General features: G+C 34.6%; 2 protein-coding genes across 2 annotated transcripts; both read left to right on the top strand.

Moving 5' to 3' along the window:
* The first annotated feature begins 522 nt into the window (after positions 1 to 522).
* On the top strand, positions 523 to 13,170 carry LOC133529318 (uncharacterized). The gene is made up of 8 exons (XM_061867014.1): positions 523 to 1,320; positions 1,805 to 1,961; positions 2,543 to 2,663; positions 3,053 to 3,193; positions 4,953 to 5,166; positions 6,093 to 6,241; positions 10,203 to 10,416; positions 11,396 to 13,170. Exons 1-8 carry the CDS (start codon positions 1,143 to 1,145, stop codon positions 11,596 to 11,598), a joined length of 1,377 nt encoding a protein of 458 aa, XP_061722998.1. The 5' UTR covers positions 523 to 1,142; the 3' UTR covers positions 11,599 to 13,170.
* A 236-nt stretch (positions 13,171 to 13,406) lies between these two features.
* LOC133529403 (uncharacterized) lies at positions 13,407 to 24,005 on the top strand. The gene is made up of 7 exons (XM_061867111.1): positions 13,407 to 13,534; positions 13,630 to 13,857; positions 15,269 to 15,422; positions 17,856 to 17,976; positions 20,664 to 20,804; positions 21,869 to 22,082; positions 23,435 to 24,005. The coding sequence occupies exons 2-7, from the start codon at positions 13,680 to 13,682 to the stop codon at positions 23,587 to 23,589; spliced, it is 963 nt and encodes a 320-aa protein (XP_061723095.1). The 5' UTR covers positions 13,407 to 13,534; positions 13,630 to 13,679; the 3' UTR covers positions 23,590 to 24,005.
* The last annotated feature ends 568 nt before the right edge of the window (positions 24,006 to 24,573 follow it).

Raw genomic sequence — 24,573 nt, forward strand, 5'->3', positions numbered from 1 at the left:
CGTACGATAGGCGTGGCGTTCAAAGGGTTAAACACAATCAGCAGAAAAATGCTAGACTCATTGCTGAAATAAATAAAATCCCATTTTAGTACTTTAAATAAAGAACAATTTAATGAGCTGTATTTGTTTGTCACTTATGTTATGTTTATAAAAAATGAGAAATACCTAGCTCATGCATGAAATGGTATATGATTGGTGTAATTTAAGGGATTTGCACAATGATGGAAACAAAATTGTGCAACTTGTCGAGGAAGAGGCAGGTAGTATCATTAAAAGTTGTCAGAGCTATGTTATCACCACAACATTTACTATTTATAATAAATAGGAGATTTTAGTGTACCTACATATTTTTATCTACCTATTATTTTATTATTATTATGAGCCCATATTGTCTCACTGCTGGGCAAAGGCCTCCCTCTTATTCTTCCACGTGTCCCTATCCTCGGAAGTCTCCCACCAATCTCTGTCAAAGGCGTCAAGATCGTCCCGCCATCTCCGACCTACCGTCTACCGTGACTCAGCATTATCCTAGATTATTTTTAGAAAAAATTAACTTACGGAAACAGTAACCAACAGCACTTTGTTGACGTTATTTTATGAAAGTAGGTTACTGACCCTGTGTTGAGACATTCTAAAGCATCAAACTTGTTTTTCGCAAGGTTCTTAAATTAATCAAGGTAGATTTCTTTAATTTATGTTTTTTTTGGATCTTTATGAATTTCTTAACTGATTCCATTTCTTTCTTAGAAAGCTTGTATGTGGTAAACTATAGATTCCATTGCATTCCTGCGAAATGAGATGACATAAATAATGTGTAGGTTCTATCGTTTTCTATCTTATATGCCTCACTAAACTTAACTTTAAAGTTTTCCTTTATGGGAAACATGAAATCAATATCTTTACCGAAGTTTATCTCAAATATAATTCTCTCAAATAGAGACTTTGCCACAAGTTTTGTAGCAATAAGGTTGAAATTACCACTACAGCTCTGATGAAGGTAATCTTTAACAATCTCTTCCGTACATAAGGTTTACAATTTTGAAATTATAGCAAAACCTTGCATGACATTCACTAGTATCAAAAATCCTTTTACTGTTGATCGACGTATATGAATTAACATTTAAAAAAAATATTTTTCCACTATGGACGTGAAAATTCTTGAGAAATTACCTCATGGAGGATTTTACAAATTCAGACATGACCAATTGACAATTGTCAGGAAAATAAGCAATATGGATGACACTGAAGGAATCAGACAAGCTATAGAGTTGTTAAGAAATTGGATGCAGAAACAGGAATATTTTAACAAGAAGGATCAATGTGAGTGTACACTATAATTTTATAAGCTTTTATTCACAAGTTTTTGTCACCGGTTTTAATCCATTTATCAGTTGATTAAAACAATAATATTGTTTCGCTTTTTCGTGAAATAATAACGAATGCTAATCCGTTATATTTTGCGTATTGCTACATCCTCCTTCTGCGAAAAGAAATACGCAATAAATATAACAAAGCAATAATCCAAAACTTGAGACGTGTTTTAACTCTTGACGAGGTATCATCAAATGGAAATGTTCAATAAAAGATATGTGATTTTTGTACATATTACAAATGGAACCGTAAACTGTAACCGTCCGTTACGGTTTAATTTGTAATGGTTAATATTCATTATATTTAATTATACTATTCTTTTTTTTTTAGAGGTTTGTTTAGGTTTAGTTTTATTTATAGTTATATTTTTTTATTTAATTAGTTTTAGAATTATCTCGATGAGTATTATTTGTGTTTTTTTGCTTATTTCCAGCTGATACCTACTTTGAAAAACTTCTGGTTGTTTCCAAAGGATCCTTGGAACGCTCTAAAATCCGTTTGGAGAAGATTTGTGCACTAAGAACTATTTGGCCCATGCATTTTATTACTCTTAAGGACTTCAATTACTTCACGGAGGATTTTAAAACCTAGTAAGTTAAGCAGTTATTCCATGGTTCGTTCTTTTAGCATTAGAAATAAGGTAAACAATCTTTATATGTTTTTTTATTGAAAATCAGTAACTATTACTTATGACATATTTGCCGTGACTTAATTTTCAAGAGTGTTTTTCAATAAATAAACACATCTGAAATCGCCTTTCTTCTTTCTAATAAAAAAAAGAACAATAAAATAATTTTTTGATTAGGGGATTTTTTTCATGTTTGTCGATTTTTTTTCGCCAGATTTTGATAAAATTTGGTAAGTGTGAAGATTCTGGGAGGAATAAATACCGAATACCAATGTTGGAATAATAATTTAGTCCATTTTAGATAATCACTTTACCTCTTATTATTATAATCGAGCGTTTTCGACTTAAATACGTGAGTGACCCGTTGTAATATATTTAGTATATTATAATCGAAATCATGTTACAGTAAGTTCCACTTGTCCTCACTTTTTAAACGTCAAACGAAATTGCCGCCGTCAAACCGGGGGGGTTATGGTAATAATGCACTACCCCAATCTATTTATTTTGACAACAGAACGAATTAACAACAATGTAATGTTTCAGTAACAGCGTACATCTACGTGATGTGACCGAAGACGGTTCCCGAGTGAGTTTGTCCAAAGTATATGATACCAAAAGGCTGACTTCCGACCTACTTATACGATTCGTCACGTACGCGGTTATTGTAAGTTTTTTGCAAAAGTTTTCGAAATTTCGTGCCCTACTCATTTCAGTTTTCACTACACATAGCTACATGGGCCTTAAACTTTTTTTTAAATTTAATCTGGCAATCTTACTCTGCATATGCTCTACATTGGTAAATTGTGACAGTGTCAGAAAAACATCAAATGTTTCTGAAAATTAATATGACGATTATTATTGGACACTTCCACACTTTTAGTCCATAAGTCAGTGCACTTAGCATGGTCCGAATATAAGCTGGCTATTTAACTAAATAACACGTTTTGTAACAATTAAACATGTTCATTAAACGGAGCTAGCTTAACAAGCTCGGTAAATACAATAAGGTATTAAAGCTAGCTTAGTAAATGAAACATTATTTTTATGTTCCAGACCTGCGAATACGCCATGGCACATGATTATCCGAATGGATTAGTAGCTATTTTGGATTTTCGAGACGTCAACTTGATAGATCTACTGGCTTTTTCTACACGCCATTTTACTCTTCTCCAACAGTGTTTAACAATATTAAAGGTAAATTGTAGATAAGTAACTTTACATGAATAAGAAAATGGACAAATTATATGACCTACAGAATTTCCAATTACAAGATAGAGTACACACGAATAAATTACAAAAAAATAAGAACTTCAGGATATAAAAAACAAGATTAAATAATAATACTAAGAATAAAACTAAGGCACAAATAAAATTAACTTAAAAACACTCAGGTAAAGGAACTTTCTAAATTTTGCCCCTAGGCAAGGTGCTCGTCATGCAGGCGGCATTCTCACGCTGGATTGCGATGACCAATTTATCTACCTATACATATAACTTATAGTTATAAGACAACTCGCGTTCTAGGCACGCGGTACCGTGTCCAGCCAAGTTCAAAGAAAAAGAAACTAGCGATGCAGCAACTGTGTGTATATACATACGAACCTACTTTTGACCTTCACAACTTGAAACCTATTTTACCCACACACATGAAATTTGGCAAATTTATTCATACTACTTAGCTTAACTAAAATAGATAATTTCATAAGTGTAGCTCAAACAGTTATTGATAAATTAACGTTTAAGAACCGGCATTTTTGTGACTGACTGATTTATAGATCAAAAAAGGAACCCACTTCCAAATGACCTAGAAACTTGAAATTTAGCACCAAGGTAGGCTATTAGCTGTGTATTAGGTGTAGGTGTAAAAAATCTGAAAACAGAAAATTATTGAAAAATTTGGTTGAAAAAAAAAACATATATTGATACAGATCAAAAACCTAACCCACTTCCAGATGACCTAAACTTGTGGCACCAAGGTAGGTTATTAGGTGTACACATGGGAAAAAATCTGAACCAGGTAATTATTGAAAATTCGATTGAAAAAAAACCCTATATTGATAAATATTAGATTAATTAAGACTAATATAGACCAAAAACCTACCCTACTTCTAGATGACCTAGAAACTTGATATTCGGCAAGAAGATAGACTACTAGGCGTGTACAAAGGAAAAAAATCTGAAAACTGAAATTTATTGACAGTTTGACCACACGTTAGCGATGATCTCTTTTTCAGCTAGGGCAAAACTAATTTCATGATTAATAGTATAGTATTTTCCATACAAAAAGCAATGATATTCCAACAATAACTTAAATGTGAAATGAGAGCCAAGTTCAATATTAAGAATATGTGTCGTTGTTGACTCGCCGACAAAAGAATTGAGATCTATATGGGTGCCAAGTTCTGTGCTGTGTAGAAAATCACGCCACAAATTCTTAATATTGAACTTGGCTGTCATTTCACACTTATTTTTTTGTTGGGATATTACATTACACATACAGGCCAATTCGAACGTGCGCCTAATATGATAATGATATCTATATAATGTCATTTAGCTATCGTGCGTCTGGCTCGCGGCAATACGGCAATGCACGGTGGCTAAATGACATCATTTAGATATCATTCCGATGTCAGTGTGCGTTCAAAAAGGCCTGATACGCGCTCCCGAAATATCAATTTGGAATGGGACTGCTATATGATTTTATTATATCTGACCATACACTGAGGGGTGAATATGTATGTCATACTGATTTTTTTTTACTATAGGGCCTCCTCAGAATTCCGATAAAGTCGGCTGTTCTATAGAAAACATTAACTCTGATTCATCGAAATGTCAGAGCTAACAAAATCCACCTGTATAATTATTTAAAATTTCTACAAAAAATTGTCGCATGGATTAACAACGCCGTCAACGCCTATTTTTGTATAGAAAATTTAGGATGGATAATTTACAGGACGGGTACGGCATGCGGCTTAAAGGTCTACACGTGCTAACAACATCGAAGGCAACAGATGCTCTTTTAACATTTGCAAAGCAATTGCTACCAAAAAAACTTACTGGCAGATTACATGTGCACAGAGACATGGATACCCTGTATGACTTCGTTTCCAAGGAAATCTTGCCTTCTGACTTAGGCGGTGAAGCGCTGAGCTTAAGTGAATTGCACGGTGAGAATCAAGCAGACTAAGGGCCTGTTTCATATTGGATTGCTAATTAACAAATAAATTAACTGCTAGATAAAACTTCCTGCAAAACTAGCACTTAATATAACAGTTAAGCTTATTTGAAGATTGTGAAACGCCAACGATGACTTTATTCGTCAGATAAGTGGCAAGTAGCTTATTCAGGATTTTACTTAGATATTGTGAAACAGGCCCTAAATAGGTAGTACTCTAATAGGTGCAAATATGGCAAAAAAAATCAACAATCATTAACTTTATTTTCAACACACCGGTTCGTAAAGGCTTTCTTTATTCTTCAAAGATTGATGAGAAAATTGCATATTATCCACAAGAGTGGCAAAAGAATTTGATGCATTGACGTAGAATGTGATGAAAAATGTTGAATGTTACTCGGTAGCAAAGTTTGTTTAACCCTCGTGCCTTCAAACCCTCACAAATCTCAAGATTCCATTATTCGAGCTTACATTCGTTTTTTTATTTATTTTTTGCTCGGCTTTCAATATTAGCATGAGGTGAAAAAAAAACTTTTCCCCTTGAAAAACAAATACCTACTTCAACTTGCCGTAAAAATTATATAAATATACGAATATTCTGCTGAACCATTGTTCTGATTATAGTATATAGGTATACTTTACATATTATTATATTTAATTTCACGAGTTAAATACAGTTTGTATATTTAGCATAATTTTTAAATAATAAAATATAAAATGTTTTATGAAATACTTATTTAGTACGTAAATGAAGACGAGGCACCATACACATAGAAAATAATTACGCAACTATGTTTAGCATTAAATAAAATATTATAATTGTTCTTTGTAGTGCTCAATTTATTTGCTGAACCTAAACAATTGTTGAACATTTTCCTGGCCGCCTAATTTCTACTTATACCTTTTTGTATTTTGCAGAAAACTTCATTAATGAACTGTTCTCAAAGGAGCACAAAGAATGGATGGATGAAGCAAATCGTGCCACAATCAACCTATCCAAAAAGCCGAAAGATTACTTCAGTGATGACTACATCAGCATTTCCGGCTCCTTTAGAACTTTAACTGTAGATTAATTTTCTTGTACAATATTTTGTCAATGATTGGGCAATATATACATTTTTTTTTAATTTATTTTCTTATATTCGTAAGTGAATTCCATATTGTATTAAACTCATAATTTACGATATTTTTCGGCACAAAGTGTGAATGATCCTTTCCAATTATGCTTTAAATGTCCTGATAATATAAAGGTTTAATAAGATGAAATACTGTAAAATCCACTTCACTCCATTTCATGCCACTCTTCGGAAATGTGGTAATAGATGGTTTAAAACCAAGCTGGAAAGTAGGCAATAGCCGTAGCACCTGAACCACCGCTATATACTACAATATTTCATTGCATTGTTATCATGATCTGTCATTGGTGATCATTGTTATCATCATCTGTCATTGGTGCGAGTAAAAGGTATTTTTTTGGCGCAACTTTTTCCTTCAAAAATAAAATTAGGTTATTTATAGAACGAATTACTTGTTTAAAAAAAAAAGAAACATCCAAACCTTCAGTTCACGCTTAAGGCGTTTTTACTTTTGTAGCTATTTGTAGTTTTTTAGCAAACACGCTTCTAAGTTTAGAGTCTGTTTAAAGAAAACAACAGAAAAACGCCTCTTAAGATCAAGTATATTAAAAACACAGTGTTGAAGATTTGAAGCAAATTTACAGTGAAGTGTTTTAAGTTTTAACAAAAGTGCATTCTCTGACATACAACTCTTTAAATAATGTGTTTTGAACAAAACAAAGACTTGGCTTAAAGAACTCGCATCCAGGCCATAAATGTAAAAAAAAAAATGACAATTTAAGATGAATTATTTAGATACAATTCAATTTTGACTGAAAATCGGATTTATTTTTTTAGTTTTTCGGTTTACGACAACCAACGCGGCAATGACAGTATCATTCAGCCAAATAATCAAAAACTTATTTATTAAGTGAATTTAATGTTTTATAATAAACACATTTTATAATATTGTATAATAATATTTTTTATACGTAATATATGTCAAATGGCGAAATAATAATTGTTTATTGAACATTCAAACTTTTTGGTGTGGACATATGTATGGATTAAATACGGGCAGAAAAAATGTAAAAGTAAAAAGCACTCTAGCAAACTTTGCGAACGCTAAACAGCCAAGTAAAGTAGCACTTTCTGAGCAACTAATACAAAAAAATACAGAAAAATAACAATAATAATAACAACTTTTTTATTCGGTTTCCGAAACCAGCATCGTTTTTGAATGCAGCCTTGCAGTTCACAAAGTGCCTACGGAACTTCGACAATGCAACAGTATGTTACGCTGCCATTAATAAAATAAAACCGGTAAAGTGCGAGTTCGTCTTACTCGCGCACCGAGGGTTCCGTACAAACTTTGAATTATCTCGTGTAACTATAAAGGCGAAAGACTTTTGAACAGAAGTACCTATACTAAGTATATTTGTGTACAATCTATTGGCAAATTGTCTAACTAATTTGCGCGATGTAATGCACGTATGTTGGTTTTTCGAGGATAATTCTCTATCATGTGAACCGATTTCAAAAATTGATCTTTTATTTGAAAAAAGGTCTATTTAATGTAATCTCATAGAAATTTCAGGTGTAATAAAATAAACACACGTAAAATTGGTTAAATTACAAACTGAGTTTTTTTATTTTTTTTTTTAAATTTGGAAAGGTTTTTTGTAATTCAAAAAAGTTACCAAGATAGGGGTCTGATTACATTTTTCCTGTAAAATTTATAGTAATTTTAATATTATGTAAAATTTTCATCGGTAAATTTCGGAGATAAGGGGGGGGGGGGGGGGGCGGTACTTTTACACTTTTTTTTCATTTTTTTTTCGTTATAGATATAGTTAGTCAATTCATGACACCCTGTTACGACATACAATATTGCTATATGTAACTTACTATCTAATACCTATTAATACATTTCGTCATAATATATCTACGGTAATTAGTGTGTATAAAGAATCGAATAATAATAACGAGTTTTGAACTCTTTCAAATGATACCCCACTTGACCTAGTCACTAGACTTTGAAATTTTGCCCCCTCTTCATATTGGGCATTTCCCATAATTAATAAAAGAAATACTTTCAATATTATGTCTGGGTTAGCGTTGTTCATAACTATTCCAAATTTCAAATCGATAGCTTAAGTGGTTCTCGAGGTATTTAGCGTTGTGACAGCGGACGGACGGACAGAGAAGCACCATAAGGGTTCCTTTTGTACCTTTTTGGTACGGAACCCTAATTAGATAATAAAGATCAAAGAGTTTTTAAAACTATTTAAATAAAATTTGTTTGCCTTTCAGATGTGTGAATATGCCATTGCGCATGACTACCCAAATGGATTTGTAATTATTTTCGATCACCGATTTATTAATTTATTAGAATTACTAGCATTTGCTACACGGCATTTTACTCTACTGCAGCACCTTCTAACAATAATATTGGTCAGTATCTACTATCTATTAGTAAAGTAAAGTTTGAGTGTTCATAACTCTCCCAATACATAGTATCTTTATTATTACGTTAATAGCAAGATCACAATTAGGTGTCCTGTCCACTATTGGGTATTAATACTATAAATATGTCGAGCACTAGAAAGTTTACCTTACTCTTTTGTTTTGGATGGATACTAAATTAGTTTTGGATCCTTTTTACGAAATGATATTACATACATACTTGGTGGCTCATTTTTGAATTTCGAGCGCTCGAATTGATATTTTAGAAATACGACACGAGCAATAGAAATTGGGAATCTAGTGGTATCGATCACTCGTTTTCAATTATATTAGTAGAATTTAAATATCTAGTAGTTAAGTAGTGGAGATAAATTGAAGGGAATTACACGAAATCGAGCACTAGAAATTCAAAAATTGGGCTTTTGATCTCTGGCAAAGCAGCCATTATTCCATACAAAATTATTACTTTTTGCGTTCAAACTTTTTTTACGCAGACTATTTTCTGTGAATTCAATGGTTATATATTTCTAGGTATTGTAATTGGGCGAAGTTTGGCACCAACGTTTAAGTTAGGGTTCAGTAAGTTAGTTTTAATATGCTACGTCGGTGGCAAACAAGCATACGGCCCACCTGTTGGTAAGCAGTCTCCGTAGCCTATGTACGCCTGCAACTCTAGAGGAGTCACATGCGCGTTGCCGACCCTAGCATTCCCCCCCTCGTTGAGCTCTGGTAACCTTACTCACCGGCAGGAACACAACACTATGAGTAGGGTCTAGTGTTATTTGGCTGCGGTTTTCTGTAAGGTGGAGGTACTTCCCCAGTTGGGCTCCGCTCTAGATCTGGAATGATATTCGCTGTGCTGTGCCCTACCACACAAAGCGAGATGACATTCACAATGCCCATACCTCTCTTTTGGACGTAGTTTAAGGACGTACCCGGGTCCATAACTATAGGGTCAAAGCGAGATGACATTCACAATGCCCATACCTCTCTTTTGGACGTAGTTTAAGGACGTACCCGGGTCCATAACAGTTTTGCCAACTATTCATTTCATTTCAATTCATAAAATTGCAACATTGGTAACGGTTCGGATTCATTTATGGCATTATTCATAAACGCCTTACTGGCCTGAATTAGCTATGAACCGTTTGTCTTTATATGTCATTTTGATTGTATTTTGAATGTATTTGTAAGAAAGGGATAAAACATAATTTAGCTAAATCAGGCCCGTAAAGTCCTCAACTCGTATTAAGTGGGAGAGGGAGAAGTTACATTTTACAATATATATGCTATTTTAAGTTATTTATCTATATCCTAATAGTAACGTAGTAATAAAAGACCTAGCAAAATGAAGTGACGAGATAAAATTGAAATGAAATAAATTTCCGGACGAAAGATTTTGAACTTCTAGGGTGTATGGAATTTCGAAGTTATCTAAGTATTGTTTTTTCTTTATTTTCCTATTTAATTAACAATATGTTAATGCATTGAATTATTTATTTTACAGGAAGGCTACGGTATGCGAGTAAAAGCTATCCACGTGGTAACCCCATCAAAAGCGGCGGATGCCTTTGTCACCTTTTTGAAACAACTGCTTACCGCAAAAGTGGCTAGTCGTATACATGTACACAGAGATATGGAAAACTTATTTGCCCATGTCCCTAAAAATATTTTACCTGTTGATTTGGGTGGCGAAGCTCCATCTTTGTTGGAAATGCAGGGTAAGAATTTGCAGTTTTGTATACAAATAAAGATAAAGAGCTTTCCCATCGAGGTTAGGCCAAAGGTTAATTATGTAAGTATTGTATACAATACTTTTCCTAAGAGACAACTGAAATAATTATACAACCTAGGTATCTATTAAAAATCTACGTACCGTATTGTGGGTACTAGATGACGATATAAACAATAGGTAAAGCCTGACCAGTAATATATGATCACGTGCCATATGGCGGAATTTCATTGGAACTAAATTTTTCATACTAAACTGAACACTCACCCTATACATGAGAATAGCAGCGCCCTCTTGATAATGACCATATATTTCTGGTCTTCGTATTCTATTTGATGGTAAATGTTTAAAATGGAGTATTTATACACTCCAATAACTTCTATTGCTGCAACTATAATAATGGAGCATTCTTCTACTAGTCAAATCAGTTTCTGTTTTAGACTGTCAACACGATATTAAAGTTATGAAAGGTTTTTTGTAATGGTGTTATGAAATAAAGGTGTTATAAAAACCGCTATAGTGACGTCGCCACGGTCAAATTACTTACTTTATTGATTATTATTTATTAAGTATTTCTTTAATTTAAATTGTGTCAAAATATACCTGCTAGCTATGTTTTTCTAATAATTATCTGATGCTTTTTCGTGCATGGTGTGAAATATTTTATTTAAATACAATCTTTTTTACTACGTCGGTGGCAACCAAGCACACGGCCCGCCTGATGGTTTGCAGCCTCCATAGCGTATGGACGCCTGCAACTCCAGAGGAGTTACATGCTCGGCGCCGACTCTGACACTCCGCACCCTCGTTGAGCTCTGACAACCTTTGGCAGTCTTGATTACTTTCGACCTTTAAAGACTCACAATTCAATGGTTCAAACTTCCGAGACTTAAGGTTTGAGCTTAAAAAAAGTTTAGAACCTTAACAATTCAAGCACTGTCTATCCCGACAGACATACTGAAAACGAGTGTCTTGTATTTTTACTGTACTAAAGACATACATCTTGTATTTTGCAGAAAATTTTCTTCAGGCGCTCTGTACAAAGGAGCACAGAGAATGGATGAAAGAAGCTCAACGCGCCACTATCAACGAGTCTAAGAAGCCCGAAGATTACTTCAACAATTACTCCATCGGCATGCCAGGGTCGTTCAGGACTTTGAGCGTAGATTAATAAAATAATAATTTGTCTTTAGGAATACCTACTGAGGCAAGAAGATAAATCAATAGAACAAGCATGTATTAGTTAAGGATGTATGTTTTATAATTTTATGCATAAGATCAAGGAACTCACAGACCAATTGGAACGTACACTGACAGCATAATGATATTTGAATCATGTTTTTTACCTAGTTATCTTTATATACCTAGTGCGTCTCGCCCGCGCTTATACATGTACGAACAAGAACGAGGGAAATGCACGATAACTGAATGACATCAGTTAAATTGCGTTCTCAAATCAGTGTACGTTCGAATTAGCATGTTAGTTTATTTAGTATAAACTTAAAAAAATTTAGTCGTTAGCTGATTAGACCATTATTTTTTATAGAGTTCATATATTCATAAAACAGGCTAATTCGAAAGTACACTGATATCAGAAGGACATCTACCTGATGTAATTTAGTGGAATTGGTCATATGTTTTTAAAATAGTTTACTTTATTCTTTAAAGAAATTACGTAGGTAATTTTGACCTTAATTAACTTGCTCACTCATTGCACTGGCTCAATGACGCAAACAGGATCTTGGCCTCACTCTGCCCTATCCTGCGCTACTACACGCCAGTTGAGTGTTATTAGTATAAAAGTAATGTATGTAATGTATACACTATATTACATATTAAAGAATTCGAAAAAAAATAGATATTAATCAAATTGTGAAAAAATATTTTCTATACCTACCTACTGTTAACATTCTGAGAGAAAAATGGTGACTTCGTTTGAAAACAAACAGTCGCGTGTGGTCATCCCTTTCCTCTTAATTCCACCATCGTTTTTGCACCTGTTCTAGCATCAGATGCCTAAGCATGCGAAGCACATCGATTATTATGTCATTAATACTTCATTTTTAGGATCCGTAGTCAACTTGGACTGGACCTTTATAGTTTTGCCATTGCCATGTCCATCTGTCTGTCTGGCCGTCTGTACGTCCGCGGCTTTACTTGGTGGTCGTTAGTGCTAGAAAGCTACAATATGGCATATTTAACAGACACAGACAGTCTACTGACATTATACGTGTATATACCTAACTCAATCAGGCTGACAAAGTTTTAAAACAAAAACTGGAAAAAAAAAACATTATTTAGGGTACTTCCCCTACACGTAAAGTGGGGATAACATTTTTTTTTATCCTAACCTATAGTGTGGGGTGTCATTGTATAGGTCTTTTAAAAGAAATAGGTACCTACTTCAATAATCATTTTTGATGAAGTGAATATTTTAGACAATGATCTTTCACTAAGAAAAAATAAATATGCGTTCTCCCCACTAATTTTTCAAAAAAATGTTAAATAAAGCGTGAAAGTAAAGCTTAGTTTAATACTTTCAATGAAAACTTTAGCGAACCCTATCATCGTTGAAGCCATTTTCGAGTTATCGCAAAAAGTCTTACCTTTTTAGTACAAAAACATACAAAGCGTCGCCAAGGTACTCCTTATTGCTAACTGTACATGATGCTTTCTAATAGCTCCCGTTCAATCAAGACAGTCTATTGTGACGGCTGGGGAACTACGGAACCCTACACTGAGTATGGCCCAACATGCTCTTGGCAGGTTTTTTTTTTCCTTTTTCCTGGAAATAGAACCAATTATGCCTCATTATTTTTTAATTTCCTCAGCGAGAGAATATATTAATTACTTTGCAGTTATGAAATAATTCGTTTTAATCTTGTTTTTACAAAATGACTATTGTCTCACGCTGTGGAATTAAAAGTCTAGTTAATAAGCTTTGTAAGAATGAAATGGGGTAATCACAAATTGCGCTTCACAATCTTTAAACGGTATCAAGTTGAGAGGTCAAGACAACAATGATTGCATTTGCCTACTTCCACTTCTAAACATATCGTTTTCTCTACCGGTAAACGTGATACGTCTTTATGGGAATAACTATATAGGTAAAGACAAATTAATAAAAATAAAGTATAAATAAATAAAAATCTTCCTCGAAATCGATGTAATTACTTAGTCCCAGAATTTTCTTTGTCGCCAGTCAACGTGTGACTAATCGAATCAAGAATTTAAGAACTTTATTCGTGCACAATGGAAATAAAAGTCATTGAAAAATTGCCTACCGACGGATATTTTAAATTCAAACAAGATCAACTTAATATTGTGAGAAAAGTATGTAATATGGAGGACCCTGAAAGGATAAAACAAGGTGTAGATATATTGAAAGATTGGTTACAGAAGCAGGAATACTTTAATAAAAAGGATTACTGTAAGTACTTTATTTTAAATAATTTCTAAGTAATCAAATAATTACACTCCGTTTAATGTTCCTACTTTGCTCCCCACTGAGTAATTCTGCTCCAACAGTTTGTATATATGAAAACCATATCCCAGCCCCATTTAAATGTTACAAAATGATAATAGTTATTGTCTACTTTAAATCGGCATACATATCAACATAACTACCACAATATAATATTAATAAAAAATTGAATATTTATTGCAGAAAACCTAATCTAAAATAAGAATATATGGTACATTAATACAAATAAACGAACTTATCTATTAAATTATACTAAATAAAATTACAATAAGACTAAGAAGTTTGGGCCCTTCAAAAATGGTGCCGAGGATACTGGCAGCATTTGCCTGCGTGTATTGCGTTACTAATACGTTGTGCGAGAAAGCTGCCTGTTCTTCGGTCACTTGTGAAGTCGACCAGTCTTTTTTTTTTTTTTTATAACGATAGGCAAGCGTTTGACCACGATCTCACCTGATGGTAAGTGATGATGCGGTCTACGGTGGAGCACGCTTACCTATGAGATACCTATTTACCCTAGCCTTGAAGAGACCCAGATTGTACTCATGCGGAAACAGACTCGGGCAGGGCATTCCACTCCTTGGCAGTTCGCATAAGAAATGTTGAAGCAAAACGCTTCGTACGTATTTGTGGAATACCTACCATGAAGCGATGCCGGAGTGCCGATTGTCTGGTAGTCCGATGGTGAAATGGGGACGGAGGAATAAGGTTGTGCAGTTCCTCGGCACACTCTCCGAAATGTATCCTGTAAAAGATCGTTAGGCTGGCAACCTTGCGACGATGCTCCAGACTTTGGAGTCGAGCATTCGTCAGATCGTTATCATTAATGATTCTCTTGGCTCTCCTCTCAACTGACTCGAGCGCCTCAAGCTGGTATTTTGCTGAACCATCCCACAGATGCGAACAGTATTCCACACACGATCGCACTTGTGCTAGGTTGAGCATTGGCAATGAGAGCCAATATGATAGCCCGCAGGTTTCATCGTTGTACAGCCCAAGTAAAATTAACTCTGTTCAGAACTACTAACATCGCTGTATACCTGCAGCCTATGGACCAGATAACCCAGCTATCGCTAAATGCTCTGCGGGTCCAGTACAACGACGCCTTATGTCCATGTCGGTTATGTTATGTACCAACTTTTAATGTGTATAAAATTTTGATGAAATTTGCAGGCATGCACATTTAAATGAGTAATTTATATTATTTAATGTACTTATATTAAAAAAATCTTTCCTACTTTACAAGCGGGGTCTTTTTAAATTTACACTTAAGTTAAATAATATTAGAATCCACTGAAAAATATGTATCAAATAAATAGGTAGTATTTTTTATTATATATTGCGCAAAAACTTTTTACAGCAAATACCTTCTTCGAAAAACTGTTGGCCATCACAAAAGGATCCGTGGAGCGCGCAAAATCCCGCTACGAGAAGCATTGCAGTTTGAAAACAATTTGGCCGCAATATTTTACCCCTACTGACATCAATTTAGTCAGAAACGATTTGGAAGTATAGTAAGTTTTCTTCTGCCTGTCTCTCTCTTATATTTTACTACATTATACATTTCTTTTATACCGACATAAACGTGTTAAGTTAGTGCCTCAGAGTCCAGGTTCCTTGCCGACTTCTTGTTAAAAATAGCCCTTTTAGAACCTGTTTCACAATGTCCAAGTAAAGTCCTGAATAAGCAACTTGCCACTTATCAGACGAATAAAATCATCGTTGGCGTTTCACAATCTTCAAATATGCTTAACTGGTAAATAAAGTCCTAAGTTTTGCAGGAAATTGTATCTGGAAGTTAATTCATTTGTCAATTAGCTACCCCATAAGTACTTTACTTGGACATTGTGAAATAGGCCTTTAGTCGTATGAAATAACAAGCTCTCTAAAAAGATCAACCAGTTAAAGTGTTTGTATACTGAATGTTTTGTATACAGACCTTAAGATAAACGTAAAAAAATAAAAGTAACAACCACTAGCAAGAGATGTCTGACTAAGTGGTTCATTTATGTTGTGATTATTTATTATTAATCATTTATTTCAAATAACAAGGATTCATAATACATGGTTAGTAACATAATAGCTCATTATCTTATTATCTACGTTAGTATTCTTATATCTAAGGTTTTTATATTGCTATGGCTATGTACACAAATACATAAATACTCCATTGCAACAGTGCGCACATCACCCCACTACTTGAGCATTGTTAGAGATGTGCACAGCAGCAATGTCGTATATAAGGACAATCAATCCTATCCGCTATCATGGCCAGGATGCTGTTGCGGCTATCCCGCACCCGCCGCACCAGGGACGCGCATTTCTTTCTGATTGTTGCATAAAAGCAGTCAACTCTCGCTTCCGCAAACATCCCTGATGCGCTGCAGAAGCGGGGCAGCCGCATCAACAACCTGAACGCATTATTATACAGGGTGATTCATGAGACGTGAGCAGGACTAAGCATACACAATCAGTAAATGTTAATGAATCGTTCACCATCATATTTAAGTAAAACAATCACGCTTTTTATCTGGTATTTAACTTTTTGTTAAGGACAAATTTGATTATCTACAATCATGGACACCCTACAACACTTAATTAAGAAAGATAAAACCTCTTTAACCGTTATGACAGCAGTTTGATTATGAAGAAAACAAAATGTCACACTTGCGTGAGATACGATTTTTCAAAAGTAACCAGACTCCGATGACATTCAATTTGTCACTTGTGTCACTTATGGATAAAACAAAGAGGGTGACCATACATGGCGTAAATAAATCAAAACTATTTTTTTTGAACAGTAAAAAATTAAAGAACGTTAATCTCACAAATACTGGTACGAAACAGTTGCTTATAACTTACTGAATGCTCAAGCTTGATCCTGCTCACGTCTCCTGAATCACCCTGTATTGTACGCGTAGGGCGGTGTAAGTTTTTCGAGTGTACCTGTACCTACCATCCCACTACAAAAATAAATACCTACGCAAATAAATATAACATACCACCACCAAACGTACAAAACTCGACATGACACGACTGTGGATGTGGATGGTTTGGCGTCAGGCAACATTATATTATAGGACATTATTACACAAATTGACTAAGTCCCATATTAAGGTCAATAAGGCTTGTGTTGAGGGTACTTAGATAACGATATATATGATATATAAATATCTATAAATACTTAAATACATAGAAAACACCCATGACTCAGGAACAAATATCCATGCTCATCACACGAATAAATGCCCTTACCAGGATTTGAACCCGGGACCATCGGCTAGTAAAATAATGGTATCGTAATAATATGGATCTGCAAAGTAACCCCTGATTCTATAAATTATTTGACAGCAAGTTAAAACCAAATAAATTAGCCTCAAAGATTAAATATTAAAATTGGTTGTTCTATGTTTATTTTATTAAGGGTTTATAAAGGGTGAGTTAGTAAATACTTAATGTTACCATGCAAATTACAATTTAAAAGCGTTTAACAAAACTCTGCTATTATTTAATGTCCTGACTCATATTTGTCATTTGATTCTTTATTACCATTATTAAACGTGAAATATTTAAGGCATCAATAGGAATGTTAGTAGGAGGTTGAATCGATACAAAGTTTTCAAATTAGTTGAATATAGGTAGTAAACGTTAATTGTATCAAGTGCCAAATTGTGGGCGCTCAACTCGTTATTGAAATTAAAACATTGTTTGTGTATTTGTAAAAGCAATTTTGGAGGATTAAATCTATCGTCTTTCCTTGCAAACAAGGAAATATAAATGTTATTTGAACATGTTACTAGTCAATAATATTTGATCGAGATCTGCATTCATAATTTTATTTTTTGATTTTATTGCTTAATTCGATATCTATCACACAACTCAGTCCAATTGTAAAATTGTGTTTTTAAAGTTGTTATATATTATCATTTATATTTAACATATTATAGCAAAAGCATATTTCTACCCGACGTGACCGAGGAGGGTTGCAGAGTGTCTTTATTCAGAATCAGTGATGACGCAAAACTGACTGCTGATCTACTTATACGCTTCACCAAATTAGCCGTTAGTGTAAGTATTCTACCATCCTTATATCCGTCCGTATTTTTTCGATTTTTTTAATAAAAAAGCGGCCAAGTGCGAGTCGGACTCGCGCATGAAGGGTTCCGTACCATTTAAGACGTATTAAAAAAAATCTACTTGCTAGATCTTGTTCAACATTTTACCACTTTGGACACACATTTTACCACTTTGGGACTGTCTCTCGCGCAAACTATTCAGTTTAGAAAAAAATGATGTTAGAAACCTAAATATCATTTTTGAAGACCTATCCATAGATACCCCACACGTATGGGTTTGATGAAAAAATTTTTTTTTTAATTTATTGACGTATTAAAAAAAAACTATTCACTAGATCTCGTTCAAACCAATTTTCGGTGGAAGTTTGCATGGTAATGTATATCATATATTTTTTTTAGATTTTTCATTCTGTTATTTTAGAAGTTACAGGGGGGGGGACACACATTTTTTCCCTTTGGAAGTGTCTCTCGCGCAAACTATTCAGTTTAGAAAAAAATGATATTAGAAACCTAAATATCATTTTTGAAGACCTATCCATAGATACCCCACACGTATGGGTTTGATGAAAAATTTTTTTTTTTTAAATTTTTATGACGTATTAAAAAAAAACTACTTACTAGATCTCGTTCGAACCAATTTTCGGTGGAAGTTTGCATGGCAATGTATATCATATATTTTTTTTAGATTTTTCATTCTGTTATTTTAGAAGTTACGGGGGGGGGACACACTTTTTACCACTTTGGAAGTGTCTCTCGCGCAAACTTTTCAGTTTAGAAAAAAATGATATTAGAAACCTCAATATCATTTTTAAAGACCTATCCATAGATACCCCACACGTATGGGTTTGATGAAAAAATTTTTTTTTTTTAATTTTTATGACGTATTAAAAAAAACTACTTACTAGATCTCGTTCGAACCAATTTTCGGTGGAAGTTTGCATGGCAATGTATATCATATATTTTTTTTAGATTTTTCATTCTGTTATTTTAGAAGTTACGGGGGGGGGACACACTTTTTACCACTTTGGAAGTGTCTCTCGCGCAAACTTTTCAGTTTAGAAAAAAATGATATTAGAAACCTCAATATCATTTTTAAAGACCTATCCATAGATACCCCACACGTATGAGTTTGATGAAAAAAGATTTTTTGAGTTTCAGTTCTAAGTATGGGGAACCCCCAAAATTTATTGTTTTTTTTCTATTTTTGTGTGAACATCATAATGCGGTTCATAGAATACATCTACTTACCAAGTTTGAACAGTATAGCTTTTATAGTTTCGGAAAAAAGTGGCTGTGACAGAATCGGACAGACAGACGGACATGACGAATCTATAAGGGTTCCGTTTTTTGCCATTTGGCTACGGAACCCTAAAAACACTGTCTATCTAGTGGCGGCGCGTAACAAACATTCGTAGGGAACCCGGAGCTAATTTTGCTTTCCTTTTCTCCATGAACCGATCATGAAAGTACTCAACGGGCTGAAGTTTAGACAAGCCGGTGGGAATCGAGTTCTTTGAACGATCCGCCACTGCTGTCTATATTTGTATTTGTTTATTTATTGTTGGGAAACAAGCATTGAAAAAAATACATAAGTAAAAAAAAAAGGATCAACATAAACTATAACAGTTTCAACTTCTAGAATAATACAATTTTTGTTTGCTCAAAAGAGCTAGAATCATTTAATTTTGTAAGTATATAGGTTTAGGTAAGATTCTAAGATTATTAAACCTTAACAACAACAACAAAAATATAGATGTACGTCGCTCACACATTAATACGCTCATGCAGCTCGCTACCATACAAAATACAAAAAACGTGAAAATACCTTTAAATTAATTTACTACATAAATCTAACTTAAAGGTAATGACGAATATTTAGATAGGTAGAAAGCTACTATAGAATTCTCTTTACTGGCACAACTCAGTAAAAGTTACAGCTTAAAGAAAAACAATCGATTAAAGATAGAGACAGATACCATGCGGTGTAATAGATGTACCTAGTATATTTAATTTGTTTTACAACGACTGGTGTTGGGAGTTATCTTTCTGCACGTATATTGAACGACATTTTACAATATGTTATGTAAAAAATAGATAAACAGGATTAAGATATTTAAATAATAAAACAACTAAAACTAAACCCAACTTAAAATAAAACTAAACAATGGCCAATGCCGGATTTAGAGGTCTGGAGGCCTCGGGCAATTAAGGAGTGGAGGCCCCCCTGGTCCCAAATTATTTTCCAAATTTAATGGTAAATTTTCATAAGTCTCCATTGTGGGGGCCCTTCTTTTGTGTAGGCCCCGGGGCTGTAGCCCCGGTTGCCCTCCCCTAAATCCGGCCCTGACAATGGCCTATATATTATGCTAGGAAATAAAATCAAAACTTAGCAAATAACACAAATAACAATCGACTTTTCTTATTTTTTATTATTATTATTCAAAACTAGCATCGTTTATAAATTCACCCTTGCAGTTCACTATAAATCGTGTCATTCACGAAGACGCGTGCCTTGATTCGTAATGCTATGTTATTAAAGGTCAGATTTAACAAATCTGCGCGTCATCGTGGATGACACGAAACTATAAGTGCCTACGTAACTTTAGTGACAATGTGATATATGTATAATGCCATTAAAAATTTAAACAAAAATTTCATTAAAAAATTTCTACGTTTCAGATGTGTGAATATGCCCTTGCGCACGACTATCCAAATGGATTTGTAATTATTTTGGATTACCGGTTTATTAATTTATTAGAATTAATAGCATTTGCTACTCGGCATTTTACCCTACTTCAGCACTGTATAACAATAACATTGGTAAGTTTACCCTGACAAGATTTTACTCGGCCTTCGCCATGTTGCGGATTTTCAGTGGTAGCTACTAGTTTCTTTTACTGCTACTTCAGCACTGTATAACAATATCATTAGTAAGTTTACCCAGACAAGATTTTACTCGGCCTTCGCCATGTTGCGGATTTTCAGTGGTAGCTACTAGTTTCTTTTACTGCTACTTCAGCACTGTATAACAATATCATTAGTAAGTTTACCCTGACAAGATTTTACTCGGCCTTCGCCATGTTGCGGATTTTCAGTGGTAGCTACTAGTTTCTTTTACTGCTACTTCAGCACTGTATAACAATATCATTAGTAAGTTTACCCTGACAAGATTTTACTCGGCCTTCGCCATGTTGCGGATTTTCAGTGGTCTTTTACTGGTTAGGAAACTCTTTGACAATAGTAATTAAATGTCGCGGGATGGATGGGATAAATTATTATTAGTCACAAGCTTTATGAAGCGAGCTCCTGGTGCGCATGAGTTTTTGAATAAATAATATTTTTTAAACATAATGGGACCATCATACACAACACAAATCAACCTAGTCCTACAGTAAGGTCAATGAGCCTAGTGTTGTGGTCAATAGACGATGATTAGGTAGTATAATATACAATTATACATATCACATATAGAAATATAGATAAATACTTAAATATACAAAAAACATTCATAACTCAGGAACAATACCATATAACGCACCGCGCGCGGCTTGTATGTGTGCGCCGCACGCACACTCAAACAAAATCTCGACCCGTTTCTCAGTGCGCCAGTCGGGGCTTTTGTTTGAGTGTGCGTGCGGCGACGTAAAGTTACTATGGCGCACACATACAAGCCGCGCGCGGTACTTTTGTATGAAGATACCTACTTCCCCACTCTTTGTACTATGACAATACTCTGTAATAAATAAAAATAATTGCCCTCAAACCCGTGGATTCCTGCTTCGTAGGCAGTAGACAGTCTTTAAGTCTTGTAATTTTTTTAATTAATTGAATTCCCTTATTTCTATGAACGGTATATTAATTCACGAAATGATCTATTTTTACAGGAAGGTTACGGAATGCGAGTAAAAGGTATTCACCTGGTAACCGTATCAAAATCGGCGGATGCCTTAGTAACCTTTTTGAAACAACTGCTTACCGCAAAAGTGGCTAGTCGTATACACGTACACAAAGACATGGAATCCTTATTTGCCCATGTCCCTAAAAATATTTTGCCTGTTGATTTGGGTGGCGAAGGTCTGCCTTTGATTGAAATTCAGGGTAAGAATTAACAGTTTTTTTATACAAATAACGAGCATACCCATCAAGTTTAGGCCCAGTTAATTTGTGGCGTTCCACGGGTAAAGGTACTATGGCGGTCGGTGCTTACGCTGTTTACGACGCTCCAATACCAATACTAATGCGGTGATACGCTACGTAAGCGCAAATCGCCATAAGATACCTTTTCCCATGAAACGTCACATTTATCTTTATCTATCGCGGCCAGTGGTGGCAGCATGGTTCCATTTTTATCACTTGTCACTATGCCCGTTACTTTCACGCTTACAAAGTTGTTAGAACGTGACAGGCATGGTGACAAATGATAAAGAGCCGATCATATTAGCCCTACAGGGCTCGGAACCGATATTTAAATACCTGTTAATATCATTCTAAAATCGTTAATACCGGTAAGTAGAGGGAACGAAATTTTCTGGCACGCGGTGAACGATTCCCTAAGTGAATACTTTGAAGAGGATACTAATGATTGATGCTAATACTAATGATTTATGCTAGAACTCATGTATTTAATTGCAATGTTTAGATTATTGGTTACTAGTAGATTTAGTCCTCTTAAATTGCTGTGCCCTTGCAGGGCGTCACATGTACTTCTACACCTTCTGTTCCATCTAATGTGATTTGTGATACGCAATAAAGATTTGACTTTGACTTTGATATATCTATTCTCGGATCTCGGATATTCCCAGCTTAAATCGTTTTCATCACACTTGGTCGAAAAGATCTTATTTCATGCAAGTCTACTGAAGGACAAAGGCTTATATTGTTTCCGTGGGAGTTATGGATTTTGAAAAAAAAATGCTATAACTATTTATTAGTAATTCAATTTTGCTAACTAAATAAATAAATGAGTTTTACTTTTAAAATATTAATATTTATAATTTAGTATTTTAGTTCATGTTTAAAAATATTTAACTTTATTAATTTAATAGCCGTTATAATATTTTTACTCAATTTTCAACTGTGGCTGAACATCGGATAAGTCTGTGCCTTCGATTCCTAAACTGTCAAAATATGACAATATGGCAGACGAAAGCTTAAAATGTCACCGTATATAAAAATAATTTCGCTTAAAATTTATTGTTTTCTTCGCAAGAGTGATGAAAAACATTGTGTGTTAACTCCGGGGGTAAGAATATTGTTACTTGAGTCTTTAATTCACTCCAGCCTGCAGCTATACATATAGAATCTCGTACAACCCCCTGTTGTTTATCTGTTTCTTTATCGCGATCACGACATTAGGCCATAGGTCCTCTGATCGTGACAAATATAGTATGTACTGAAAACGAATGCCTTATATTTCACTGTAGTAAAAACATACATCATGTATTTTGCAGAAATTTTCCTCCAGGCGCTTTGCACAAAGGAGCACAGAGAATGGATGAAAGAAGCTCAACGCGCCACAATCAACGAGTCTAAGAAACCGAAAGATCACTTCAACGAAGATTCCATCGGCATGCCAGGATCGTTCAGGACGTTGAGCTTAGATTAATAAAACTACAGGCCAATTCGATCGTACACTGATATCAAACAGACATGTAAATGATGCATTTAGTTATCGTACTATTCGCTCGTAATTTTCTCATACTTCGCTAGTACATCATTCAGATATTATTCTGATGTTACGAGTAGTGTACGTTCGAATTGTCCTATTAGTGTTTAAAATTACCTATTGGGGAAAAAAAGGAAATAAGACATTAGTAGTTACTTCGAAAAATATAAGCATTGTATTTTTTATTATTTTATGCCTAAGCAATTCAAGGTATAGGCCTAGGAGCGTACACTATCACCAAGATCATATTTGAGTCATGTTATGTAGTTATCGTGCGTTAAAATTGGCCTGAAGACCAAAATGTTTTAGCGTGAACGATCGTCAAGGTCGTATCATGGCCGAAAAGCGCGGGGAAGACTTACGATACGATACGATACGATACGATAATTTATTGATAAAATATATTTTACATGTCATGTCTTAATACTAGGTACTTAATCTATTATTACATCATTCGTTATGTGGCTAACTAACCAGTTACTATTTATTCTAAGCTGCTTAGTTTGGCACTCGAAAATAGGCATCCAACGAGTAGTAGGCCTCAGCTACTAGTTTATTTTTAAGTTTATTTTTAAACGAGCAGTAGCTAGTGGCATATCTTATTTCGTGTGGCAATGCGTTGTATATCTTGGGTCCCATCGTGTGTAGACACTTTTTCGATTTGGCAAGCCGTGTTCGAGGAGGTCGCAGCTCGTCGCACCTCCTGCTATTCGCCCCTCGTGCGTCACCCCTGGTAGGAAAGTGCAATAGATTACGTCGCACGTACTTTGCTACTTCGAGAATGTATACACACGGTAAGGTGAGTATTTTAGCGGTTTTAAATAGCTCTTGAGCTGGATGGTCCCATGGGACCCCTGATATGCAACGGATCGCACGTTTTTGCATAAGGAATGGTCTCATTCGGTCAGCGGCATCCCCCCACAG

This window comes from Cydia pomonella, chromosome 20, assembly GCF_033807575.1.
Source record: "Cydia pomonella isolate Wapato2018A chromosome 20, ilCydPomo1, whole genome shotgun sequence".
Classification (NCBI taxonomy): Eukaryota; Metazoa; Arthropoda; class Insecta; order Lepidoptera; family Tortricidae; genus Cydia; species Cydia pomonella.

Excerpts from the sequence above, each read along its gene's own strand:
- LOC133529318 (XM_061867014.1), top strand. The coding sequence starts at position 1,143 with ATGGACGTGAAAATTCTTGAGAAATTACCTCATGGAGGATTTTACAAA. Across the intron at positions 6,242-10,202 it reads CCTTTAGAACTTTAACTGTA|GAAGGCTACGGTATGCGAGT; the intron begins GATTAATTTTCT and ends TTTATTTTACAG. Across the intron at positions 10,417-11,395 it reads ATCTTTGTTGGAAATGCAGG|TGTCTTGTATTTTTACTGTA; the intron begins GTAAGAATTTGC and ends ACTGAAAACGAG.
- LOC133529403 (XM_061867111.1), top strand. The coding sequence starts at position 13,680 with ATGGAAATAAAAGTCATTGAAAAATTGCCTACCGACGGATATTTTAAA. Across the intron at positions 15,423-17,855 it reads AGAAACGATTTGGAAGTATA|CAAAAGCATATTTCTACCCG; the intron begins GTAAGTTTTCTT and ends AACATATTATAG. Across the intron at positions 17,977-20,663 it reads TCACCAAATTAGCCGTTAGT|ATGTGTGAATATGCCCTTGC; the intron begins GTAAGTATTCTA and ends TCTACGTTTCAG.